Below are 22,324 nucleotides of genomic sequence, written 5' to 3' on the forward strand. Positions count from 1 at the left end.
CTAAATAAAGAGTGTATTTGATCATCACTGTGGTATCAGACTTAGTATTGAGTATTGAGCCTATTCCTTAGTATCGAAATTGACTTTGAACCCTGAATTAGTGTTGTCACGATACAAAAATGTCAGAGTAGCCACAGGAACACAAAGGCACGAGCTATAATTGAATCCGTAGCACGACTGCCAGCGGCCTGTAATATTGGCTATGGGATTGAATTAAAACAACTGATGTGCGAAGCTGGTAACTGCCCTCACCTGCTCCTACACTTAACACATTATCACATTATTATGCACTGACGCTTAGGCTAGCCTCTTCATAGTTGAAACATTTACAGTTGGCCAGCGCATATGGCATTCACAATCACAACCAAAACAATCCACTTAACTCACGGGACACAGACAGTACACGGATCATATCTCATATCAGGCTACTCGCCGTACAGTGGGTAAGGTGTCCTTCTCATGTTAAGCAGAATCGTTATCTGATATGCATAAAGAATAAACAAAACTGTATGAAATATTAATCTTGCTAGGCTTATAGAACAATGAGGACATGCAATATAGAAATTCAAGGCTGCATATTGTGTTGCAAAGTAATATTAACACAATCTGTGCTTTTTATCTGTATTAAACTTTTTGTGGTTTATGTCAATCCAACTGAAATGTGTCAACTAATGCATATGCTTAAATATATGCAGATAAATATTACTTTTTACCCTTATTTAGACAATTAAAAGATGTTTTTTGTTTGTTTTTGTTTTAAATTAGCTCTTTTTGCAGAGTTTTACAATTACAAACAATATACTCAACATTCAAATTTAACTTCTCTTCAAAACAACATTCAGGAATCAGATAATAGTGATATTTTTGATAGATTTCCCGCCTCTAGTAACAGTATAAAGTGTGTAGTATGTAGTGTGTGTGGGTGTACTGTAAATTCTAAGCACTTCTAAGCTCTATGAAGCCAAATATAAACTTGAGTAACGCGCTAAAAAAAAAAAAGTTATATAAATCCAACTGGGTAACCAAAACCAAAGCTGCTTCTTCTCACCTTGGTCGTCTGCTGGCGGCTCTGTTGCGCTTTACCCGCATTGATCAGCCGCTCCCAGAGTTTGGGCGGCACGTTTGCGATGTGACAGGAGCAGGTGATGGCGGAGGAGTGAAGGGGAGCCAGGTACGGTGTGGGGAGGGTGGGCCAGCCGGGGGTCTGTAGATCTATGACAACCAGCTCCTCTTCGAGTAAAACTACCAGCGCGGTGGGGTCATCACACTCTGCAAACCAAGAAATATCTCAAAAATCATGAAATCCTGAGTGTATATCTTCACTAGGGCTGTAGGCTTTTAGTATTTATTCGATTAATTGAAGTCTTAGTCGAGCAAAATTTGTTAGTTGACCAATCATTTTATTTAGATTTAGAAGTTAGTGTGTGAGAGTTAGCTGAAAATTTGGTATTTCTTCATATTTCTAAGCAAAAACGCAGATTAAACTCACAATTTACAAGTTTATCTTTATATAAATAAATAGTTTCCTGGTACTTTTCTGCATAAATAGTTGCAGGGCATGAACTTCCAGGTAAAGTCTTGAAAATGCAGTTACATAAAGATGTGTAATCTTTCTGAAAGCTTTTGCCACAACACCTTTTTAGCGGACTAATCAATTTGCAATTTTTGTTTCTTTAACCCTTGTTCTCACCATTCTCCTGCTCTATACAGTGAACAGTGAAGAAATCGATGACTCTGGATGTGAAGTCCAGCGTGACGTGGTCTTTGTCTTGCTGAATGGTCAGACAGTGGCGATCGCCGTAGCTGGCTCGGGGCATCCCTCCACTGTATAACAACACTGGGGACCTGAAAACACATAGAACATATTAACTGCTGATCAGAATTTACATATAACTGCAAAATTAATAGGTGTACTATGTAAATTTAAAGGTAGAGGGTTTGCCACACGCTTGTTTCCATGAAAAAGTAACTGCAGTACGACATTAAACTTGTCTTTCTCGCATTTTTTTTTTACTTTTGGTGTTTTTTTTATTAGCAGATGCCTTGATAAAACAGGCATTCCTACTGTGAATACTAGAGTTAGGGTTAAACCATGACAGACCCTCGAAATAGGAAACTGACATAATCATTTCAATACGGTTTCCAATATAAAATGTCTTACCCCGTCTGCGTTGTCCTCCATAAAATCTTGTTAATAGCTTTGCACGGAAATGGCCCTAAAGTGACAACAAAACACAAAACGTTCAGATTATAAACTATAACATTTTAAGCCTGACATGTCGTGATTATTAATGCGTGACTTCACTATTTCTGGTCGAGTTCTTTATCATTGTCAGGCCCAGACGCATTAATTGTGAATGAGTTGCAGCTATTATGGAAAGTGTGATTAACTCCTTTCCGCTTTATGTCAAAGTTCTCACCGTATGGCGTCGTGGAGGAGACGGGCTGTGGGCTGCAGGTGTTGCCGCTGGTAACAGGCCAAACAGAGTAACTTCCATCGTTATGTGAACTGACAAACAGGTTACCCGAGCGTTCCCACACTAGACTCTCCAATTGCTGCAGACACAAGCAAATAAAGCCATTAAAAAAAAAAACCCGCTCTCCTGACAGGGCGTATTTGAATTGTCTGTGCGTCTCAGACAATTGGACACATTTACCCATCACAAATATGAGTTCATTTGTGTTATGCATAAATGAAATACCTTATTCCCCAAAAAGAGCTGCTCTACTTTGCACTCGCTCAGGTCCCATAGCACGACCAGGCCGCGGCTGTAGCCAATGAGGATCTTCGCCGGCTGCTGAGGATGTTCCTGAAGAGACTCGACCGGCCCCAGTGACTTCCCACATCTGTAGTCCTCCGGAAGACTAAAAGAAGACAAAAAAAAGACAAAAAACAATTAATACACTATATTTTTAATCTGTGAAGTGATGGAACATGACAACCTCTGGAATCATGCTAAACCGAGCTCGCGCCTGAAACCATATGTCGTTCCACATGGTTTCATTGTATGAGCTCATCCTTATAGAACTTTTTAAACAGTTTCAATGTGCTCTACAGACCCCCATAGTAAAGTGGCTGTGTATAAGGGAGTTTTTATGTCCAAAAGTAACATAGCAGGATTTAAGTATCATTAAGACCAAATAATAGACCTAATAATACTTAACATTTTAACTTTTACCCTTAACAAATGGGATATCAAGGTAGAAGAGCAGTTCAACAGGAGAATTTCTCACGATATTTGAGTTCACAATCTCACGACTCTCTTGAGATACTCCCGCTGGTGGAGCAATAACAAAGCAGCATTGAGGTTTGTGCTTTGGAGAAGCGTCTAAACAAACCAAAACAAACATGGCGATGTCGACAGACGTACACAGATTACAACCAAACCGTCTATTTAAGCGAAAATATAAGCTTTTTTGTTTGTGCTAAATGTGCAGAAGGTGAGGATTTGTGCATTTGTCCCACACTTATCAAATCAGGCCTGAGCCAGATTACAAAAAGTAGTCAATACTCCAGACTGTCAACAATTAATAAGTGTAAATTATAGAGTATTTCACTTTTATTTTTAACCCTATATCTACCTACATACATTTTGTCAAAGCATCTGGAGATTACAGAAGATGCTCGGGCTGGGAAAAAGAGAGGGGTAAATAAAACCACTGATATGACCAAGCTGCCTGCGGTCAACGGGGACTCGGGTTTCTATCCATGAGCAGATAGATATGAAAGAATAACAAAAAGCAACAACATGAACTCCTGGAGAATGTGAACGAGACATTCCTCTGAGGCGGAGGAGGAATGTAGAGAGAGACACGCCCAGAGGATCCACTCAGATGGACAGGAAAATGATGAGTGTGGAGCCTTCGCAAACAAGATTGCACTTTGTTGGATATTTAAATAGGACCTACCTCACACACACACGCACACAAACACAGATACACACACACACACTGATGTCTGACTGCGCTGCCCGGGTTCAATCTCTCCGGAAGCAGAGAGGCTGAAACATTCCCAACAAAGCCCTCCATTGTCTCTGTCCCTCAAGTATTTTTAGGGAATCCTGCATCCTGCCGCATCGCTCCAGTGATGAGCCCCAGACAGTGTGTATGAACGTGTGTGTGTGTGTGTGTACATTGGAGATTCAAGTCCGACACTTCCTCCACCGGAACAGTTCGTTTTTTGGCAAATGGTACAAAGCCACAGTGTCCTCCTCACTGATTTGCACACAAGGCGTTATCAGGGTGCTCATTAGGCCTCTGTTCTGCCCGCCTCCTCCACAAGTCGAGTTAATGAGAGGTTTGAGAAGAGGGAAAAATAACACAGCTGAGCCTATGGTCTGATATGCTGCCAGTTATTGTGAAAGAACTGAACATCTAAAGTTGACTTAATGTAATCATTATGAAACAGCAAAGGGTTTTATCATGTTTGTGTAATAAATTCCCGTGGATCTGAGCAGTTACAGGTCAAAAGGTTTAAGCTTTGAACTTGCACATAAGCATGACCTGCTCAGCGGGAGAGGTCAAAGGAGGAAATTAGTGTTTACAAAAAAGAAGACCACTATTCTCAGTCTGTCAGTCTTGCAGAGTAGACTGACAGACTGAGAATAGTGGTTGAAGTTACACTATTCTGCTCTGCTCTGATGTAAGAGAAACACATTTTTCTAGGTTAATGCAGGGTTTTAGGGCTGTGTCTTTTAACTAGAGCTTGACATATTAATGGTGGGAGATTTCGTCCATTTTGTTTTCAGGTTTTGTGCTTTTAAACATTTTAGAGAGAGAAGGAGAGATTAGAAATGACCTGACACAAATGCACTCCAGGTGGGAATCAAACCCAACTGCAGTAGACAAGGTGCAACCTCTACTGAAGCAAATGATGAGGTCATGTTAAAATGATGTGCGACAAGGACAAAGAGTGTTTGTGTGTGTGTGTTTTTAATAATATTAGCAACACAGTGTCAATAAATATGATATGTGAAAAGATTGTTGTTCACACCATTGTAAACACCAGAAACTGAGGAAAATAATTATGTTTTTAAAAAATGTGTGAAAGTATTTCTCACCTCTGCACCACCAGATCCTGCAGTAGCGTCTGGCTGTCCTTTAGTGTAAAACTGGAGAGATCTAGAACATATACGCCCCCTCCCTCTGTCCCGATGCACAGCAAGTCACATGGTCTCAACAGGAGCAGCACCGTCACCCGGGTGGCACTGAGGGACAAAGTTTGCATTTTTGTCAGTTTTTAAGAAAATAAATTGTGGGTGTAAGGGGTTACCATTTCCTCACCTGCAGCTCTCAATGCCCGGTCGCCCTGGGAGCACGTAACTTCCCACTTCCTGCAAACAAACCACGCCCTGTCTTTTAACCCCGCCCACTTCTTTAGGCGCTCCGGCCGCGAGCTCCCACAGGTGGATGGTGTTGTCGTCCAGCAGGGACAGCAGACGACCCTGATAAATATAAATAAACACATTCAGCACAAGATTTGAATAGGAATTTTGAATGCACTTAAAGCAGCGACGTGAAAGCGCTTACCTGTCCGGGCAGAAAGTGAATTTGTGTAACAGCAGTGGTATCTTTGTGCAGGCCGGTGAACTCCACACCTGGGGCTCCATATCTGTAGGAATGTGGTTAAGGACTTGGAGCAATGGAATTTATTAAACTGCAAATTTTAGTGGGTGGCTTGGATGTAATATTCAACTAGCGAGGGTTGGGTTTAGAGATACTCAAATCTAAAAATGTGTCACTTTGATTTTTTATTCAGTAAGTAGCACGCAAGATACTCAGTTAAAAGTTAAAAGCAGTCACCGAAAATGTGAAGAAGCGTATTAAAAGTGCAGATTTCTAGCTATAAACAAAGTGAATCGTGCTTGAACCAAATCTAAAAACGAAGATGGAATAAATATTTTGTATTTAATGTTATATTCCGTAAGCAGCACACAAGATACCAAGTTAAAAGCAGTCACTGAAAACGGGAGTGAGCCTATTAAATGTGATGATTTCTAGCTATAAACAAAGTGAATAGTGCTTGAGTGTCATAAAAAGGGGAGAAATTAGAATGCTGCAAATAAGGTCTGGGTAATTTCCAGCAGCAGATGACGCAGTTAGCCAAACCACTGCCGCGTATGTGCACTCATTACGGGCGCTCTCGATTGTTAGCTTGCTAAATCAAGCTTAACTGATAGAATAAAAGAATATATAGTATTTACACGAGACTAAGCTTCAATAAAATGTTTACACCTTGGTACAACCACACACTGCAGAGGACGCACTTCTGTAACTTCTAAGTGGTGGAAGAAGTACTCAAGTGTGTTAGTTAAGTAGAGAAACAGCGGCTAAAATGTTTAATTAAAAGTAAAAGTATCATATGAAAAAATATGCTTAAGTAAAAGGATTGATGTATCAGTTTTTGAAGTACCTGAGTAAAAAAGTAAAAGTTTTTCAGGCAGATTTGGAGAACCATTTAAAACCTATTTGCCTTTTTTATTTAGAGATTCCACGTACTCAAACACGCTCAAAAATAATCCCTCAAAACAGCAGTAATCCAGTTAAAAACGTAGTGGAGTAAAAAGTACAGATACCTACTTTCAAATGTAGTGAAGCAAAAAGTACAGATACTCGTTTTTGAAAGTAGTGACGTAAAAATGATTCAGTGTAAAATGTAAACGTGTAGATATCTTTAAAAAAAATTTACTTCAGTACAATACTTTTCCTTTTATACTTTATTACCTCCCACCGCAGCGTTGCTTACATAAGTCTGCAGGAATGTGGATAAAAATGCAGATAAAAAGGTCAAAAAACACAGTATGCAGCAAAGAGGTGCAACAATACTTTTTGATAAATACATTCCCGCGTTATAACTGGTTAAATTCCAACCAGACTTCACAGACAAAGACTTGCGGGTGCTCTCTTGAGGCCACTGATGTGTTTATAGTAAAATTCCTGGGCGCTGTCACTTCCCATAGGAGTATCGCACTGGTGTATCGCTAGTTTTATTCACTGCAGTAAAACATACCACGGACAGCTGGGGTGGAGGTGTGAGGAACCTATTCACTCAAAGGTCACAACCCATGTTCAGAATGTTGAGACAGAAATGTAAATCTAAAAAGGACACAAGTAGAGACTTTCTACCAACTTGACAGGGTAAGTTAAACACAACGTTTTGCAGCAAGACTAACAAACTCGGATACTATTCCTTAGTTTCGAAATTGAGTTTGAAATTTTTGTATCAACCCCAACAGACGAATCCGACCTCTTGAGTGCGGCAAAGAAACAATGCAGTGTACATAACTCAGAAAGTCCAGACAACAGTGGTTTGTGAGTGTATTACAGCTATGTAGCAACCGCCGCCGCTCAGTCATCACAAAACTACACACACACACTAGTCTTTAGTGTAAAAGCATGCTAGAGGAGCTGTCACAAACTGGAATAAAAAAAGACCACTAATGACTATTTAGGTCTTTGTCAGGGGAGCCTTGACATTTGGCTTGGTCCTGGACTGCAATCGCACCATTAGCTTCTCGGGTTTCAGTCCATTTTAGACAGAAAAGTAGCTGACGGGAAGCTACGCAGGAGATCAGCGGGATGGGTATTGCTATTCGAAGGAAATGCAAACTCGGAGGGCACATTTTGCGGCGCTTCCTGTTGATGATGTCATACTTCGCCGCAGCTGTTGAGGGATTTCCCAGTTGTGATGTCACCTGGAGTCCCCCGGGTTCTCAATGTAAACTGTAAAGCTCCATCAAATCCTCCCCAGGCCACAGGAGCTTACCAAGTCCACACTGTGAATCGTGCTGGACAACCATGTTAGCGCCCGTACTGCGATTTTTAATATACTTTAGCTAGCTGTAATGCGTTTTGTTTAAAAACCCTGTACAGAACTCTTTTTTTTCCATGTATTTGCATAAAATTTATCTTGCCCCACTGCAGATAAATTGTATAAGTAGCTCTTGAGGTCAAATTATATTCACCGTGTGCTGCCTGCATCTAATTTAGCATTTTATTGTCTGATAATTAAGACGTGTATGTTATGATGCTAGTTGTTAGCGTTACCGTAACCACAAAACTCTGCTCTGGTCTTTGCAAGTAATTTAAAGCACTTAAACTCATTGCAGTGAATAAATAAAATGTGAGGAATGGATGTGAAGAATAAATTTGGACTGATGTAAACAGTTTAAAATTAACTAATTCTGTCTCTCACATTTACAAGACAGTAAAAATCACAATTTTAATTTTATTTCCTACATTGCTAAACTATAGAATGTCTTGCGTCCCTTAAAGATAATTAATAAACTAAAAGGACAAACTGTTTAAATGTACAAAAAAGTACAAAAGAAAATGGCAATGCTCAAAAAACTGTCTTTTACTTATCGCATACAGCAAAATAAACATTATGTGAGGTGATGATACGCATTAGATAAGTCTCAAATTCTAATGATAAGAGAAAAAAAACAAAAAACAGATGACAGCAAAGGGTGTAAATTCCCAGGATGCTTTGCCAGAAACAACAATAACCACAGTTCAGGAACGCCAGACCCTACAGGCAGTTGGGTCAGTGCCCGGCAAAAAAGATTCGATCTCCCAATCAAAAGCGGCTTTCATAACATCAAAAGCCAGTATCTTTTGCATGCTCGAACAAGAAGAACCAAAAACAGGGGAAGGTAGTAGCGGATTCATTCAGCCAAGTCTTCTGTACACACAAACTGTTCTGAGGGAGTGATATGCAAAGATATGACGCAGCAGCACTCCCAAGAAGGCTCTAAAACTCAGACAAAAGAAGCCTACAGTAACTTGTAATCACTGAATCAATGTCTCCTCCTTCCACACACACACACACACACACACACACACACACACACTAGGGAGAGTGTGATTGCCCGCTGAGGCAGAGAGGGGGAGCGTTAGCCGGGATAAAGCGATTTCACGGTCTGAATACGGACTAACAGAAGGCATTGTCCTCCCAGGGACATGTCGGCAGCAGCCAGCGCACCCTCCTCTCACACACACTCACACACACACACACACACTCACACTCGTATATAAATCTATGAGGTGCTCGTGAAGATAAGAGTGGACAGTGGACAGGAAGATGGGGATGAAAGCAGGAGATGACCACACACAAAGTCAGACCAGTGTAGCCAGAGAGAAGTTCAAGTTTGCACAGCGTAGACAAACAGTGGGCTTTAAATCAGGGGTCTTCAACGTGGGGGTCGTGACCTAGAGGCGGGGCATCGGGGGTTCATATGATACTTAGATCTGCTTAACATATTTATAATGCTTTAACTTACCCAAAATGTACTCCTAATTACACTATAGAAGCATATAAAATAATTCTAAACGTGGTGTATTGTGTTTCTGTGCCATTATTATTATTTTTTTTAACTGTCACACATCTGTAAACGAATAAAAGCAAGATAGAGAATGTCATACTGTGGAACATTACATGAAAAGCGAAAGAATATTTGGTGTAAAAATGTTTAAAATGAACCAGATGCCACACCCTCTCACAAACCCCGGGGCCTAAACATGGTCGCCCATTGAAGTCAATAGACCGGGTTCAATGGAGCGTGTCATTAGTTTAGCCTTTAGCGGCTGGGTACATAGGTCCTGCCCTGCCCATCGACCTGCCCATCGACCACGCGCAACTGAGGAACCGCCCTATGAGACTTTGTGCAATGAGAGCGTCGCAACCAGGAGGAACGGTTGCAAAGGAGGGAAGGGAATAATAAATAAATGATAAATGATAATGTTTATGCTTCCCCAGAGTTTCTGAACCATGTTCTAAAACTCCGGTTTGTTCATGACTTCGGCTCGTTCACATCGCTCGTACGCTCGTTCATGTCGTACCACATGACCGCCCTAACCAATCGGCGCTTGAGTTTAGCTAGAGCGGGCGTAGAGCTTTGCCGAAGCTAACAACTAAAATGTGTTTAAGACAACAGAACTGCGAAAAGTGTGATCTGAAAATAGGTAAAAATTCCCACAAAATTTATCATTTGTGAAACCTGTAGGTGCCCTGTCACTCCCTGTCACTCGCTGTCACTCGCTGTCACTCGCTGTCACTCGCTGTCACTCGCTGTCACTCGCTGTCACTCCCTGTCACTCGAACAGTTTGTGATCACATTTCACTCTATGAGAAAAATCCTTTCTGGGCAGGAGGGTTTTTTCCTTGTACCAATGAGTGTCCACTAATGCAACTCGAGGCAGCTCTCATCAGCAGGAGCCTATACAGTCATTTTAATAGATCCATGCCCCTCCATCAAACAGGCGCACGGTAAACTTTTAAATAAAATATTCTTTATAAATAGAGATGGGATAAACGTCACTACTGATCATTACAATATACTCAATATACTCTGTCTATATTCAATGTCTATTACACTTCAGTTTTATTATTTAAATGATTAGACTAAACCTGGATCTGCTCCTCTGTTCTCTCCATCGCTCCAGCTCCTCCTCCGTCTTCTCTACTGCTCTCTGCACTACAGGCAGACAGAGGAGGAGTGCTTCTGGCTCCTTTTTCTTACTTTAAACTAAGTTATGGATAAAGAAACCCTAAATATTTACTGTTGCATATTTTCCAATCAGTGTTAAGTGTCGAAAGCGGCTCATTTTCCTCTCTGTCCGTGGGTGAATTAGACGCGCGTATTGTATTTCACATTTTTTATTTATATTTTTTACCAACTTTAGCACTGATTATTTATGTCAACACTGGTCCTACCACTACAAAATAAAAACTGGGGCAGAGTTTTAAGTGTTCTCTCCGAAAATGTGAGCAAGTGTCTGTGTGGAGGAGTTTTTTAGCTACAGCTGCTCAAAGATGTGCAACTTTCCAGAGCTTGAGCAAGACATAACCCTTTCACGCCTGTGCCTAATGTATAGACGCAGGACAAATACACGCGTAAGATCATTTTCCCCATGTGCGCACAGTCTCGTGGCAAGGTCTTGTCCCAATCCTTATAAATATGTATACTTTTTGATTAGTTGCAAGCTGCAGTAGTGCGCACCTTCCCTATTGCTGTGGATTTCTAAAGAATGTTGTGTTTGTAAGCCTTTATACTTCATCCTTTCTTTTTAAATTACTATCAAAAAGGTACAATTTAAACCTCTTCAGTTCAAAACGAGCCAAACATTTCCACCCACCCGCTGAAGACACAATACCAGCTCATTTGCATCCTCTTAAACTGGCACCTCCCACATTCACCCACTCCACACTTTTCTATACATTCAACCTACTTATTCAACCCTATAACCACAGTACTGGTACATGCAACGAGCAAACGCGAAAGAACGTGACAAATATCAGCTACATTTTCAACGATACACGGCTCATTCCTAAATGCTACAATATAAATGTAATATCCACTTAATGAGAGCAAACAAACAAACTCTGCAGGACAACTCACAGTCCTAACGGCCTCCAAACAAACTAATGTGAAGCAATAGAAAATTAACTGCCAACTGTGACACGAACACACAGTCGTTTAATTACGACTGAAAAGAACTGGACCAAACAAGCAATAAAACTGTACTATAAAAACGCTCAAGACTAAAACAATGGAACTTTCAGCTGGCCTCACTGGAGGGTGGTGTCATTTTAGATATTTTTGAGGTCATTGTGAGTCATCGTGCAAAAGTCCAGATTTATCCACAATGTGACACAGACTAAAGATCAGTTTGCAGCCAACAGGAGACAGACAGTGTGAGCAATACACGTACGCTCTGTGTGCAAATATTAGCAGAGTGGAGAAATCATGATACAAGCCTCAAGGTCGACGTGGTTTTGGTGTTATTCAGCACGTACGGGGTTTACCGGACATGACAAGGCGAAGATTATTATGTACAAGTGCGACCTGTTTGTGAAGTGTTTATACGTGCGGGGGAAAGGCGAGACTAGGACGTCCATCATGAAAATATGGAGCTCGACAGTCCCACCCACTTCAAAGTACATTCTCCATTCAGTTTTCCCATAGACTTTTCGAAAAATTTAAATATCAAGAGCGTGACAAAGGCTAGTTAGCAATGTGGTAACTAGTATCAATACCGCTGTTTCCAAAAGGCACATTTAAAACACAAGATTCTGCAAAATGTGTTAATAATATCCATCCCTTTTTTTCCGTTTATCTGGGGCCGGGTCGCGGGTCAAACTTTTAAAACTGACTTTTTTTTTTAGGACAGTCTATGAAAAAAATGAATGGGAAATTTACTTCTGGAGCTAGGATTCGGGCAGTCACTGTTGAGCTCCATCGATCTTATTCTGCACCACACACTTTCGTCACTAAATACTACGAAACCGCGCTTTCATTGTGGTCGCACTCCCAGATAAGCGGAAATCGCATTCATTTAAGAAAGGAAAAGGTTCTGCGGATAAAGTATGATATAAAGTAATTTCAATGTTCATGTGCATCAAGAAGACAACAATGCACTGATTCTCTGCTGATCCCATGCAAAATAATACAGCCTGAACAAAGATGCCAAACAATTTCCAGAATAAGGTGAAAAGCCAGATCTGCTTCAAAATATGGAGTAACAAGTTCCAGGATAGTGCCTCAAAATTAGGCCAATAAAATCAATACAATGTTCTAATGTTTGACCTTTATTTGTGCAATGCAACAGTTACATAACATATTCAGGTCAGTGTCATCTCTAGTCAATATTATGATTTTTATGTTGATGAATTATACTTTTTGCAGTCAATTATATCCACCTCTCATAAGTTAAAAAGGCCGTAATACCAACATCTAAGAAAACTCACAAATTAAGACTAAAACATCCAATTTGTCAGCTTAAAGTTCTTTTTTTTTATACTTTAAAACACTTCATTTCTCCAAGCGCCTCTCATCCCAGGCGAATGCAGAGGTCGTCATGGAAACCAGCAACTCAAAAGCCTTCTTTATTAAGACGAGACTCCGCAACAAAGCCCTTACTCACTCAATCTGCACATCGCGACGCACGGGGAGGGTTAACCCGGGGCAGCACAACATGCATTCCACCAGAGACTGACTCCTCAAGACCCCCCCTCTCCCGCTTTCACCCCCCTCCGTCCGTCTCTCCGCAACAACACGCAAAACTCCACAGCACATTGTCCCCATCTCTCATATAAACCCCCCCTCTGTCGTTCCGAGCCAAAAACTCTCATGGTGTAATATGACGCTGCTTTTGTAAACACTGAAAAGAACATGTAAAAGAAACGAACTGGACAGAGGGGAGTTCAGTTGGCAGAAAAATTTTAAGACAAATCTCATGTGAACGAGAGCGTGCGTGCCGGGATTTCAGTCAAAGGAAGACCGCAAATGTTGAAAAATGTTCCAGTCTCTTTGTAACTGTGTCAATAAAGTGCAGTTCAAACCCGGGCTGGACTCACGCGCTCCACGGTTCATGAGTCTGAAGTGTAGAGGCTAAACACAAACGAGCACATACGGTCACAAAACTGTTAGTAAAAATGTACGGAATATGGAGCTAAACGCGCGATGCCACACGACTGTACAATTCTGAACATCTCTAAGCTTGATAACCTAAAAGTCCTTTCATTACGGTACCTGCCCATCTGTCAGAAAGATCCAAACAAGAAAGAAATCCACGAAATGATGCCTTTAGAGTCGATCTGTCATAATAAATACAATATATCAACTTATTGTTCAATACATAACAGATGGAACAATACTTTTTGGGGGGCAATATTTATCATGGGGACTTTTTCTTTGTACTAGTGGGAAATTTGTGGGTATTTTTCGATACTACGATGAGATTTAAGCTGTTGAGGTTTGAATTAAACTTCTATGATTCATAATATATGTAAATTACAGGTAACTATGTGTTTCATTGTGTTATATCTTTATTGCTGTTCATATTTTTTACAATTTTGTACATTTAGAATACTTTTTGGGGGATTATTCTGATTTATGGTTTGGTTTCAATATTACCGATTATCCTCCATATTTACTTCAGCAATATATTATACTTTATCATGACTTTAGAGATTTTTTTTTAGAGTTTTGTCTTGCTAGCTGCTACTCATCTTCAACAATATGCCAACATCAGGACTATGCTCGCCACAAATACAAAATACAATTACACAATGCTGTTTTAGCATAAAAACTAGTGCTAATAAATGAAAGACGTCACAAATTTGCACTTTTCCTTGATTCATCAGCGTTCACCACAAGCGCCTTAGCATAACCTACACTTTATATTGTTTTTAATATTGCTTGCCATTGTTCAAAGTGTATCGTTTATATTCAGCTTGTAAACCACTTTGCTCAATTGTCGTTTTTATATGTGCTATAAAACAAAATATGCTTGTGTTTATTAATAAGCCACAGCAAATTAGACGCATAAAAATGATTGCGTCAGCGTCAGAACGTCAGAAAGTTGTGCCTGCCCAGGTCTGACGTGCATTTCCAGGCATTTCAGTACGATTTACATTAACTTTGTTCAGTATAGGACTGTAGTCGACTATAAATTTAAATTATCTTTCGTCTCTACGCAAACTACACTTTCAAAACTCAATGAAAACTACGCACACAGAGAGGTACTAGTGAACCGTGTCTTCATATGTAAAAAGGGAGATTAAAAACTTGATTCACTTCAAAACTCCAGCTAACTCAATTCTCTTATCTGCCATTGCGCTTTAAAGATCTTTATAATCCCAATAAAACAACTGATTTAAGACTACATCAACTGATTCATCAAATAACTGCATCCCTAAATCCCTAAAAAATATGAATTTGTTCAGTAGGAATTTGTTCAGTACGTATATTCCCTCAGGATATACATTCCAACATTTGTTTTTTACATTCTAGCGGCAGAAGGGAGTAGGCTAAAGAGTAGACTAAACTGCTCCTACTAATCAGTCATGGTGTAGAGCAGGAAGAGTAGCATGGATGTACTTTAGCCTCCTCCGTCTTTTCACACTCTCTGCTCTTCAGTGCCACTGTTTATCTGCCCTCCTCCTCCTCCTCCTCTGCCGCCTCCTCCTCCTCCTGCTGCTGCTTCCCAAGTGCCTGGTACGGCCTGGTCTGTGAGAAAGACAGAGGAAAAAAAAGAGAAGGAGAGAGCGCCCATTCTCCAGACTAATGCATTACCAGCATGTAGCGCAGATAAACATGCACCTTCATCTAGAATGCATGTACACTGATGTTTTGACTGAAGTTAAAACGCCGAGAGGTTCGTGGCGTTCATTCCAGCTACGCGGCTCTGCACTTCACACATTCCCCAAGTCAGACACGCGAGACAAACCTGAACCATGTGAGCAAAGCACAAAAGCTAGAACCTCAAGAATCTACAAATACCACAGTTTCACCTTAAAGCGTGCGTCGTTTCACCTCATGAGTGACCGAGCATTCCAACTGCACAATATATCGCAAAATTATTGTTATCGAGAGTTTGGCTTACGCATCGTTCATATAACAGGAAAATCAAGTCAAGGTTCACCAGGTTTTAGGCATGAGCTTCTTTATTTTGCTGTAAATTTAGCTTAATTTAAGATGAACTAAACTGAAACCAAAACAAATCTAAAATGGCTTAGAAATAGAAACGGGTATGTTGACCTGCTGCACTCAAAACAAGTACGTACAGAGCTGTGGGCGGGGATAGGGGGCAGCGGAAAACATATTTTGTGAGCGATCAAGCCTCAATTTTTTTTTTTTTTAACCTTTATTTAACCAGGAAAGTCCCATTGAGTTCACTAATCTCTTTTAGAGTTACAGTTACATCACACACAAATGGATTCTTAAAAGCAATTACAAATCATAGACTTAATTTTCAAACCTTTCAACGTAGATTTAAACTGAACTATTGAAGTCAGTTCTTGTCATTTCAAGACTTTTTGTAAATTATTCCATGTTGAAGGCGCAGAATATTGAAATGCCACTTTACCAGTCTCTGTGCGGACACTCGGGACAGAAAGAAGCTGCAGTTTTGTGATCGCAGAGCGTAACGTCCATCTGTTTAATGTTGAATATACGTACATAGATATGGAGGGAGCAGACCCATAATCCCTTTGTAAATGAGCATGTACCAGTGACTTAGTCTGCGAGTGTCCAGTGCTGCCCGACCAACAGCGTGTGTACAGTTCACAGCGTTGTGTCCGAGGCTTACAGTTTGATAAATCGTAGAGAGGAATGGCTCAAATCAAAATATAACTGCGTAAACGAAAGATTTAAACCTGATAAACGTTGATTTTTCGTATGTTTCGTATGACACCTTGATACAATTAGACTAAATGAAGTAATGAAGTAATTTTGGGAGTATTTTTTGTCTGATTTAACCTGCATTTTCAGTGTCAAACCATTGCTCCACAAAAAAACAAAAAAAAACCCATTATATTGTTATGAAATACTGCCTTTGTGCCCCATATTACCAGACAACTAGACAACTGTAAAAGCGTCTGAACAATCCTCTGGGAATCTAATGGAGCCCGCTACAATCAATAATGTCACCAGGCATACGCGGCGTGGACAGGCCATGAGCTCATCGAAGCCGCTGGAATCTCTGACACTAGTGACAACGCCGGGCCAAATGATGGTTTACCGCAGAGGCCAAACCGGCACTCATCTCTGCGCACTAACTGTTACTCAATGTTCCATCTCGTCCTGTGTTCTTCTTTAAAGGCACAGTCGTAACGTGGGGGCATGGGAGGGGAAACGTTCCAACTGGTCTGGCCGCAAAGTCACGATGCATTTGTGATACTGGAGCAGATACGTGAGGTTTTTAGTCGGATGTTGCATTTCACACAGGCGTATAAAGTTGCTGGGTGAATCAATCAATCAATAAAAGGAAGTGATGCATTATTAATCAAAACTTTTGCATTGCGGCCAAGTTTAAGCATGTATGGGGTTGACGAGAGTAGTTATAATTAGCATTGGCAAAGTTGTTAATACTAATAATAATAATAAATCGATGTCGCGCAGGTGTGATCCATCGCAAAAGAAAAATAAACTCTGTAAACTGCGAAGTGTCCACAAGTAATCTGACCAGAAATGAAGAAGAGGCTTAGACAAGCAGCCAAACGTCTTCACTCCTACAACGTTTCGTCCAGTTGACAGATATTGTTATTATTCACAAAAGAAAAACAAAAAGACTAATAATAATAATCGTGAATGAGTCTTAAAAAGCACTTTTTCGGATGCTCAAAATCAATTTACAATAAAAAAAACAACTGCAAAATCTGTTACCGACACCAGTGTAAGCCAGGGGAGTGAACTCTTGCCCAAAGAAACAACAACAACAACAACAACAAATTTACACACTTTAGGGGCAGTTCAGGGGCAAACGTCTCAACTCTGAGCCATCACTGTCCAAACAGTTGCAATCACAAATACAAACTGCCTATAGTGAAGCAGGTTCCATTAATATTTACTGCACAGTTCACCAACCTAAACCCTGAGGTCTAAGGTGTGACCATGTTTTCTAATGGAGTTAAATTACAGTGTAGCTCACTCTTTGCACAGAGGTAATTGGTACTGTCTGTCAACTACCAACTAAGTGTTCACCCGATGCTTGAGTGTAGACAAACCATTTCGGGTTCAGACATAGCGAGACTTAAAATATTAGCGCTTTAAGTGACAGAAGAGATGCCAGAGTTGATGACAAACCAGAAGGATACACTTTGATGGCTCCCGACTTGGTACCAATGGCCATAAGTTGCAGCTTGGGGTCAAAGGCCAAAGCGCTGGGCTGGTGGGGGAATCCATGCTCCACAGTCTGCAGGAGAGACACAGGAGACACACGAGAAACAGTTTAACGCATGAAAGTTGAAAGTGTAGTGCAGTTTTTAGTTTGCGAGGATGTAGAGATGTAACTATAACCTAAATATTGTGATGTTGTATCGTTAAAACTCTGCTAATAGTATCGTGGGATGTCTAAATATATTAAATCACAAGCTGTTTTAGCTAAAAACAGAGGAAACTACATAGACCATGGTCCTTTGCTAAGTTTCAGTGCAGACAGTGTGATGAAGTAACTGTTAATAAGCCTTTAGCATGTTAGATTATCACAGCAAGACTCTAAAATATCTCAATAAATATCCTTCTACGAGATGCATATTGTGAGATTGGACATTGTTGCATCCCGTCTAAAATGTCCCTGCGCGTGCATTAAATGTCCTGTGCTGTCAGACTGTTTAACCAGCGAGGCGTCTCAATGGGAGGACTCCTTTTAATAAAACTAGAGAAAAGTTCCTAAAAGCTCCAAACGCAGACGCATGACCTTGTAAAATGGAATTAAGATAAATTCACGACTTTTGCTTGAGTTCTTTTTAAGAGACGGAAAAAAAAAACAGCTGGGGAACGCGTGCAAATCTAAAAATAACAGGAATACACAGTAGGAATAGGGCTGCAACTGCAATATTAAGCACTGTCAAAGTGGAATTTCAATTTGAATGTTCACAAATTGTAAAAACGACTTATCCCTTACAAAAAAAAAACATAAAACTACCGGTAACTAAATATTTTGCCTTAATGTAGCGTACATAACCAGCTCACCCTGTAGTTTAGACCACTATAAACATGTTGGAAATGCATGAAATTCTTAAATTGGTTAAAAATTAATATTTTCCAAGCCTTCTCTCAAATGTTAATGCTTCAGGAGATGTTTAAATTCTGTTCTGGGAAATGAACGTCGCTTTTAAAGATGTTGTGCCTTTGTCTGTGATCTAATGATAATCTGTGACACCTGTGGATTATTATTTTATATTATGGACATTTTTAAATTGCAATATTGATGTAAAAACAACTTACTAAAACAAAAAGCCTGGTAGCAAACCGCAGATTTTTATTACTTTTTTTCCAGGCTGTCTACAAAACGATGCTAAATCCTACAAAGCATGTGAAAATTTATAAGTACAGAGCAATTTGTGTGTGGTAGAGCTGTCTGAAGTTTGGAAAATAAGACACTAATCTATACTAAAAATAGTATTGAAACTAGATCCTCATTTGAACAGGTGTCGATACTAAAAGAGTCGCATTCACAGGACAGAAATGAACCTTTCCTGAATATCTTTAGAATGATCTTGAGCTGTATCAGAACACATATAAGACACAGATACAAGGACACATAAGAATATAGAAGAAAAGTACTGCCTTTTAATGTTAAAAATCACATTCACAGGGTCTAAAGAGTCTGAAATTTTAGTATCATGACAACACTAGTGTACAGGGGGTAGGGATAAACGTACATTTTGAAGCAATGGCATCTTGATTGCAGAAGATTACTCAAGCTTACTCAAATATGACTCATTCTACATGCAGCTTTGATTGTTTTCCTTGCTCATTTACCCAATCAAAACATGTTTAACAGCCCTCAAAAGTCGATTTTTGTATAATATATCCTCTCTAATTGCAATTGCTACGAAAACGCAATTCACTTTTTCCTTCTTCAAACTTCCCAGACCCCTGACAGAGCTTCGGGATCAAGTGAGGTTGAAAAATTAGAGCTGGACATAAAGAATTAACCCTTTTCTTTTAAGTCTAGACGTGAGCGTTCATATACAAACAGGGATAAACCCGATAAAGTGACATCAAAGTAGCACTCCTGTTGAGAGACCACCTCTGATAGTTGTGGCAGCTGGTGTCAGACCCTAAACAATGCGTGAGTGACCCAGCACATTGCAACACATAACTGCACCAGATCGGGACAACAATGAACCGACAGGACCAAGAAGCACAATGGACTCGCTACTATCAGGTTTAGGAAGGATTCAGCCTGTACTTTACACCCATGGACGCTGAATTTGTGATTAAAAATGAAACAGAGCTGCAAATTTTAAGTCAAAATTCGTTGCAATAATCAAATCACAAAAGCTTCAACTAATTATTCAATGAAACAACAAAATATTCTGTCAAAATAAAAGGAAAAACTGCTGACACTGCAGTTTAGATCTCAAACAAATGTTCTAAAATGAATGTAATTTTTGTATTAATTATCTGATTAAAACATCTTCTATTACTGGACATGTTGAAAATGCGTAATCTGAAAAGAATTCTGACTTAAAATTTGTCACAAAATTAAAACACTTCCTCCAAAATCCTCCCTAGCTTCCAAAATCTGTCCAGTCATTGAAAACGTACAGCTAATGTCAGTTTACATCATCGGTGCAAATGTAAAATTATGCTTAACACATTAACACACAGACACGTCTCTGTGCTGTAACTCTGTGCTCTACTTTCTACACGGTGACACAGACACTGGCCTCACCTCAGGTCAAGGCCACTGGTCACTTCAGGAGATATAGTTGGCAGCAAATCCTTTCAAAAGCAACTGTAATACGATACACAGATACTAATACACCCCTTCAACCAACAATGAGTTTTGTCAATGACCTTTGTGTTTCCCAAACCAGTTTAGCAGCAGGTATGAACATGTACACCGGTATAAAGCTGAGGGAAACGGCACAAGCATAACCTGGACAATAAAGTGCATTTATGTGTGGATATGACGCCTAGAAGGTCAATAGTGGTCAGCACAAGTGGACCTGGATACCTACTGGGTCAATAGTGGTCAAATTTGATGCCATTGGGGTCAGTATTGTTCAGATATGATGACTACAGGGTCAATATTGGTCAGATAAGATGCCTACATGGTAAATAGTAGTCAGAAATGATGCCTACACGGTCAATAGTGGTCAGAAATTATGGCTAGAGGGTCAATACTGGTCAGATATGATGCCTACAGGGTCAATACTGGTCAAATATGATGCCTACAGGGTCAATACTGGTCAAATATGATCCCTACAGGGTCAATACTGGTCAAATGTGATGACTACAGGGTCAATACTGGTCAAATGTGATGCCTACAGGGTCAATACTGGTCAAATGTGATGACTACAGGGTCAATACTGGTCAAATGTGATGACTACAGGGTCAATAGTGGTAAAATTTGATTCCTAGAAGGTCAATAGTGGTCAGCACAAGTGGACCTGGATGCCTAGAGGATCAATAGTGGTCAGATATGATGCCTACAGGGTCAATACTGGTCAAATGTGATGCCTACAGGGTCAATAGTGGTAAAATTTGATGCCTAGAGGATCAATAGTGGTCAGAAATGCAGCACAAGTGGACCTCACATTGACAGCCATCTTAACTAAAGTGTGGGATATAGGTCATGATCTCAGTGAAGCATCAAACCCCTGTAAGACTTTGAGGCTCTAATCCTGTAAAAGTGAGGCTTGGTAATCTCCACATAACACAATCTGATGCTCGTTAGCTCAGCTCGTGTAAGTTTGTGCCTCTGCTGCTGCTGGTTTGGGTCTTTAACACGCCATGAAACCCACTGGACCAGAGGGACACATCCACACAGCACATGCACGCACATTTACACACTTAAGGGCTAATTTAAGACATAAACGTGCATTTAATTTAAGATGAGTGAAGTTGCATGTAACATAAGTTGAATAGTAAGAGACAATAACAGGCCCTGTGTTGAGTTAAAGGGGCAGAGGGGAGTTTGAGCCCCTCTGTCCCGTTACTTTACCTTGTTAAAAGCGAAAAGCTCCTGTTTTATCTTCTCTCTCTGCGGGTCTGTGCCCTGCCGACGAAACCGAAACTTCATCATTTTGAGGCTGGAGCAGAGAAAAGAAGCTGCGGGGGAAAGAGGGGACCACCCGGGGGAGAGAGTCCGGGATTCACGGGGACAAACACGGCCGTGGCGCTCTGCAGGCGATGCTAAGATGCTAACGGACTATTAGCTCAGAATTAGCCCGGGCTGCAGCTGGAGCGGGGCTGAGCGGGGCTGAGCGGGGCTGTGCGGGGCCGTGCGGGGCTGGAGCTGCTGCTGCTGCTGCGGCTCGGCTCGGATCGACTCACCGCCCTCCTCTTTCCCCTCCTAAAGCTGCCTGGGTCGCAGTGGGTTTGACCACAGCCCCCCTTCCACTCGGTTCACACGGACCCCGTCATTCTTAACCAATGAGTGTGAAGAAATCTGCTCCCAATTATTCAGAAACACCCACACACACAGGCAGCGGCGCGAGGGGCGCTCGATTTGAAGCGCGGGGTACGCCGAATAAACGCACGCGCCGTTCGAATAGAGATAAACGCACGAGCGACAAACACGGGCGGTCCCGTGTATGAAATGAAACCACTTTATTTCAACATAAACATTTTGTAGTAAAATATAGGAATAAACATTTAGGAGAAACATTAACAAGTAAACAAGGTTAGTTTTATATTGTTTTTTTGTTTTTTTAAATACAGATACTTACATTTAGGAGAAATAATAACAAAGACAATTTAACTTTTTTTTTTTTTTAAATAAATACAGATATATACATTTTGGAGAAATAATAGCACATAAGCAAAGATAATTTTATATTATTATTATTTTTTTAAATACAGAT

At 40.4% G+C, this 22,324-nt stretch overlaps 1 protein-coding gene across 1 annotated transcript in view; it reads right to left on the reverse strand.

Moving 5' to 3' along the window:
• Nucleotides 1-21,950, reverse strand: part of llgl1 (LLGL scribble cell polarity complex component 1) — a 41,552-nt gene extending 19,602 nt beyond the window's left edge. The window contains exons 1-10 of the mRNA XM_033970615.2: nucleotides 21,463-21,950; nucleotides 17,600-17,697; nucleotides 5,530-5,611; nucleotides 5,284-5,444; nucleotides 5,061-5,207; nucleotides 2,703-2,865; nucleotides 2,421-2,556; nucleotides 2,162-2,216; nucleotides 1,691-1,845; nucleotides 1,049-1,269 (exon numbers count right to left, since the gene is read on the reverse strand). Coding sequence (XP_033826506.1) covers nucleotides 1,049-1,269; nucleotides 1,691-1,845; nucleotides 2,162-2,216; nucleotides 2,421-2,556; nucleotides 2,703-2,865; nucleotides 5,061-5,207; nucleotides 5,284-5,444; nucleotides 5,530-5,611; nucleotides 17,600-17,697; nucleotides 21,463-21,543 — 1,299 coding nt within the window. The 5' untranslated portion in view covers nucleotides 21,544-21,950. The remainder of the gene's footprint in view (nucleotides 1-1,048; nucleotides 1,270-1,690; nucleotides 1,846-2,161; nucleotides 2,217-2,420; nucleotides 2,557-2,702; nucleotides 2,866-5,060; nucleotides 5,208-5,283; nucleotides 5,445-5,529; nucleotides 5,612-17,599; nucleotides 17,698-21,462) is intronic.
• Between the last annotated feature and the right edge of the window lie 374 nt (nucleotides 21,951-22,324).

This window comes from Periophthalmus magnuspinnatus, chromosome 8 (genome assembly GCF_009829125.3).
Source record: "Periophthalmus magnuspinnatus isolate fPerMag1 chromosome 8, fPerMag1.2.pri, whole genome shotgun sequence".
NCBI lineage: Eukaryota > Metazoa > Chordata > Actinopteri > Gobiiformes > Gobiidae > Periophthalmus > Periophthalmus magnuspinnatus.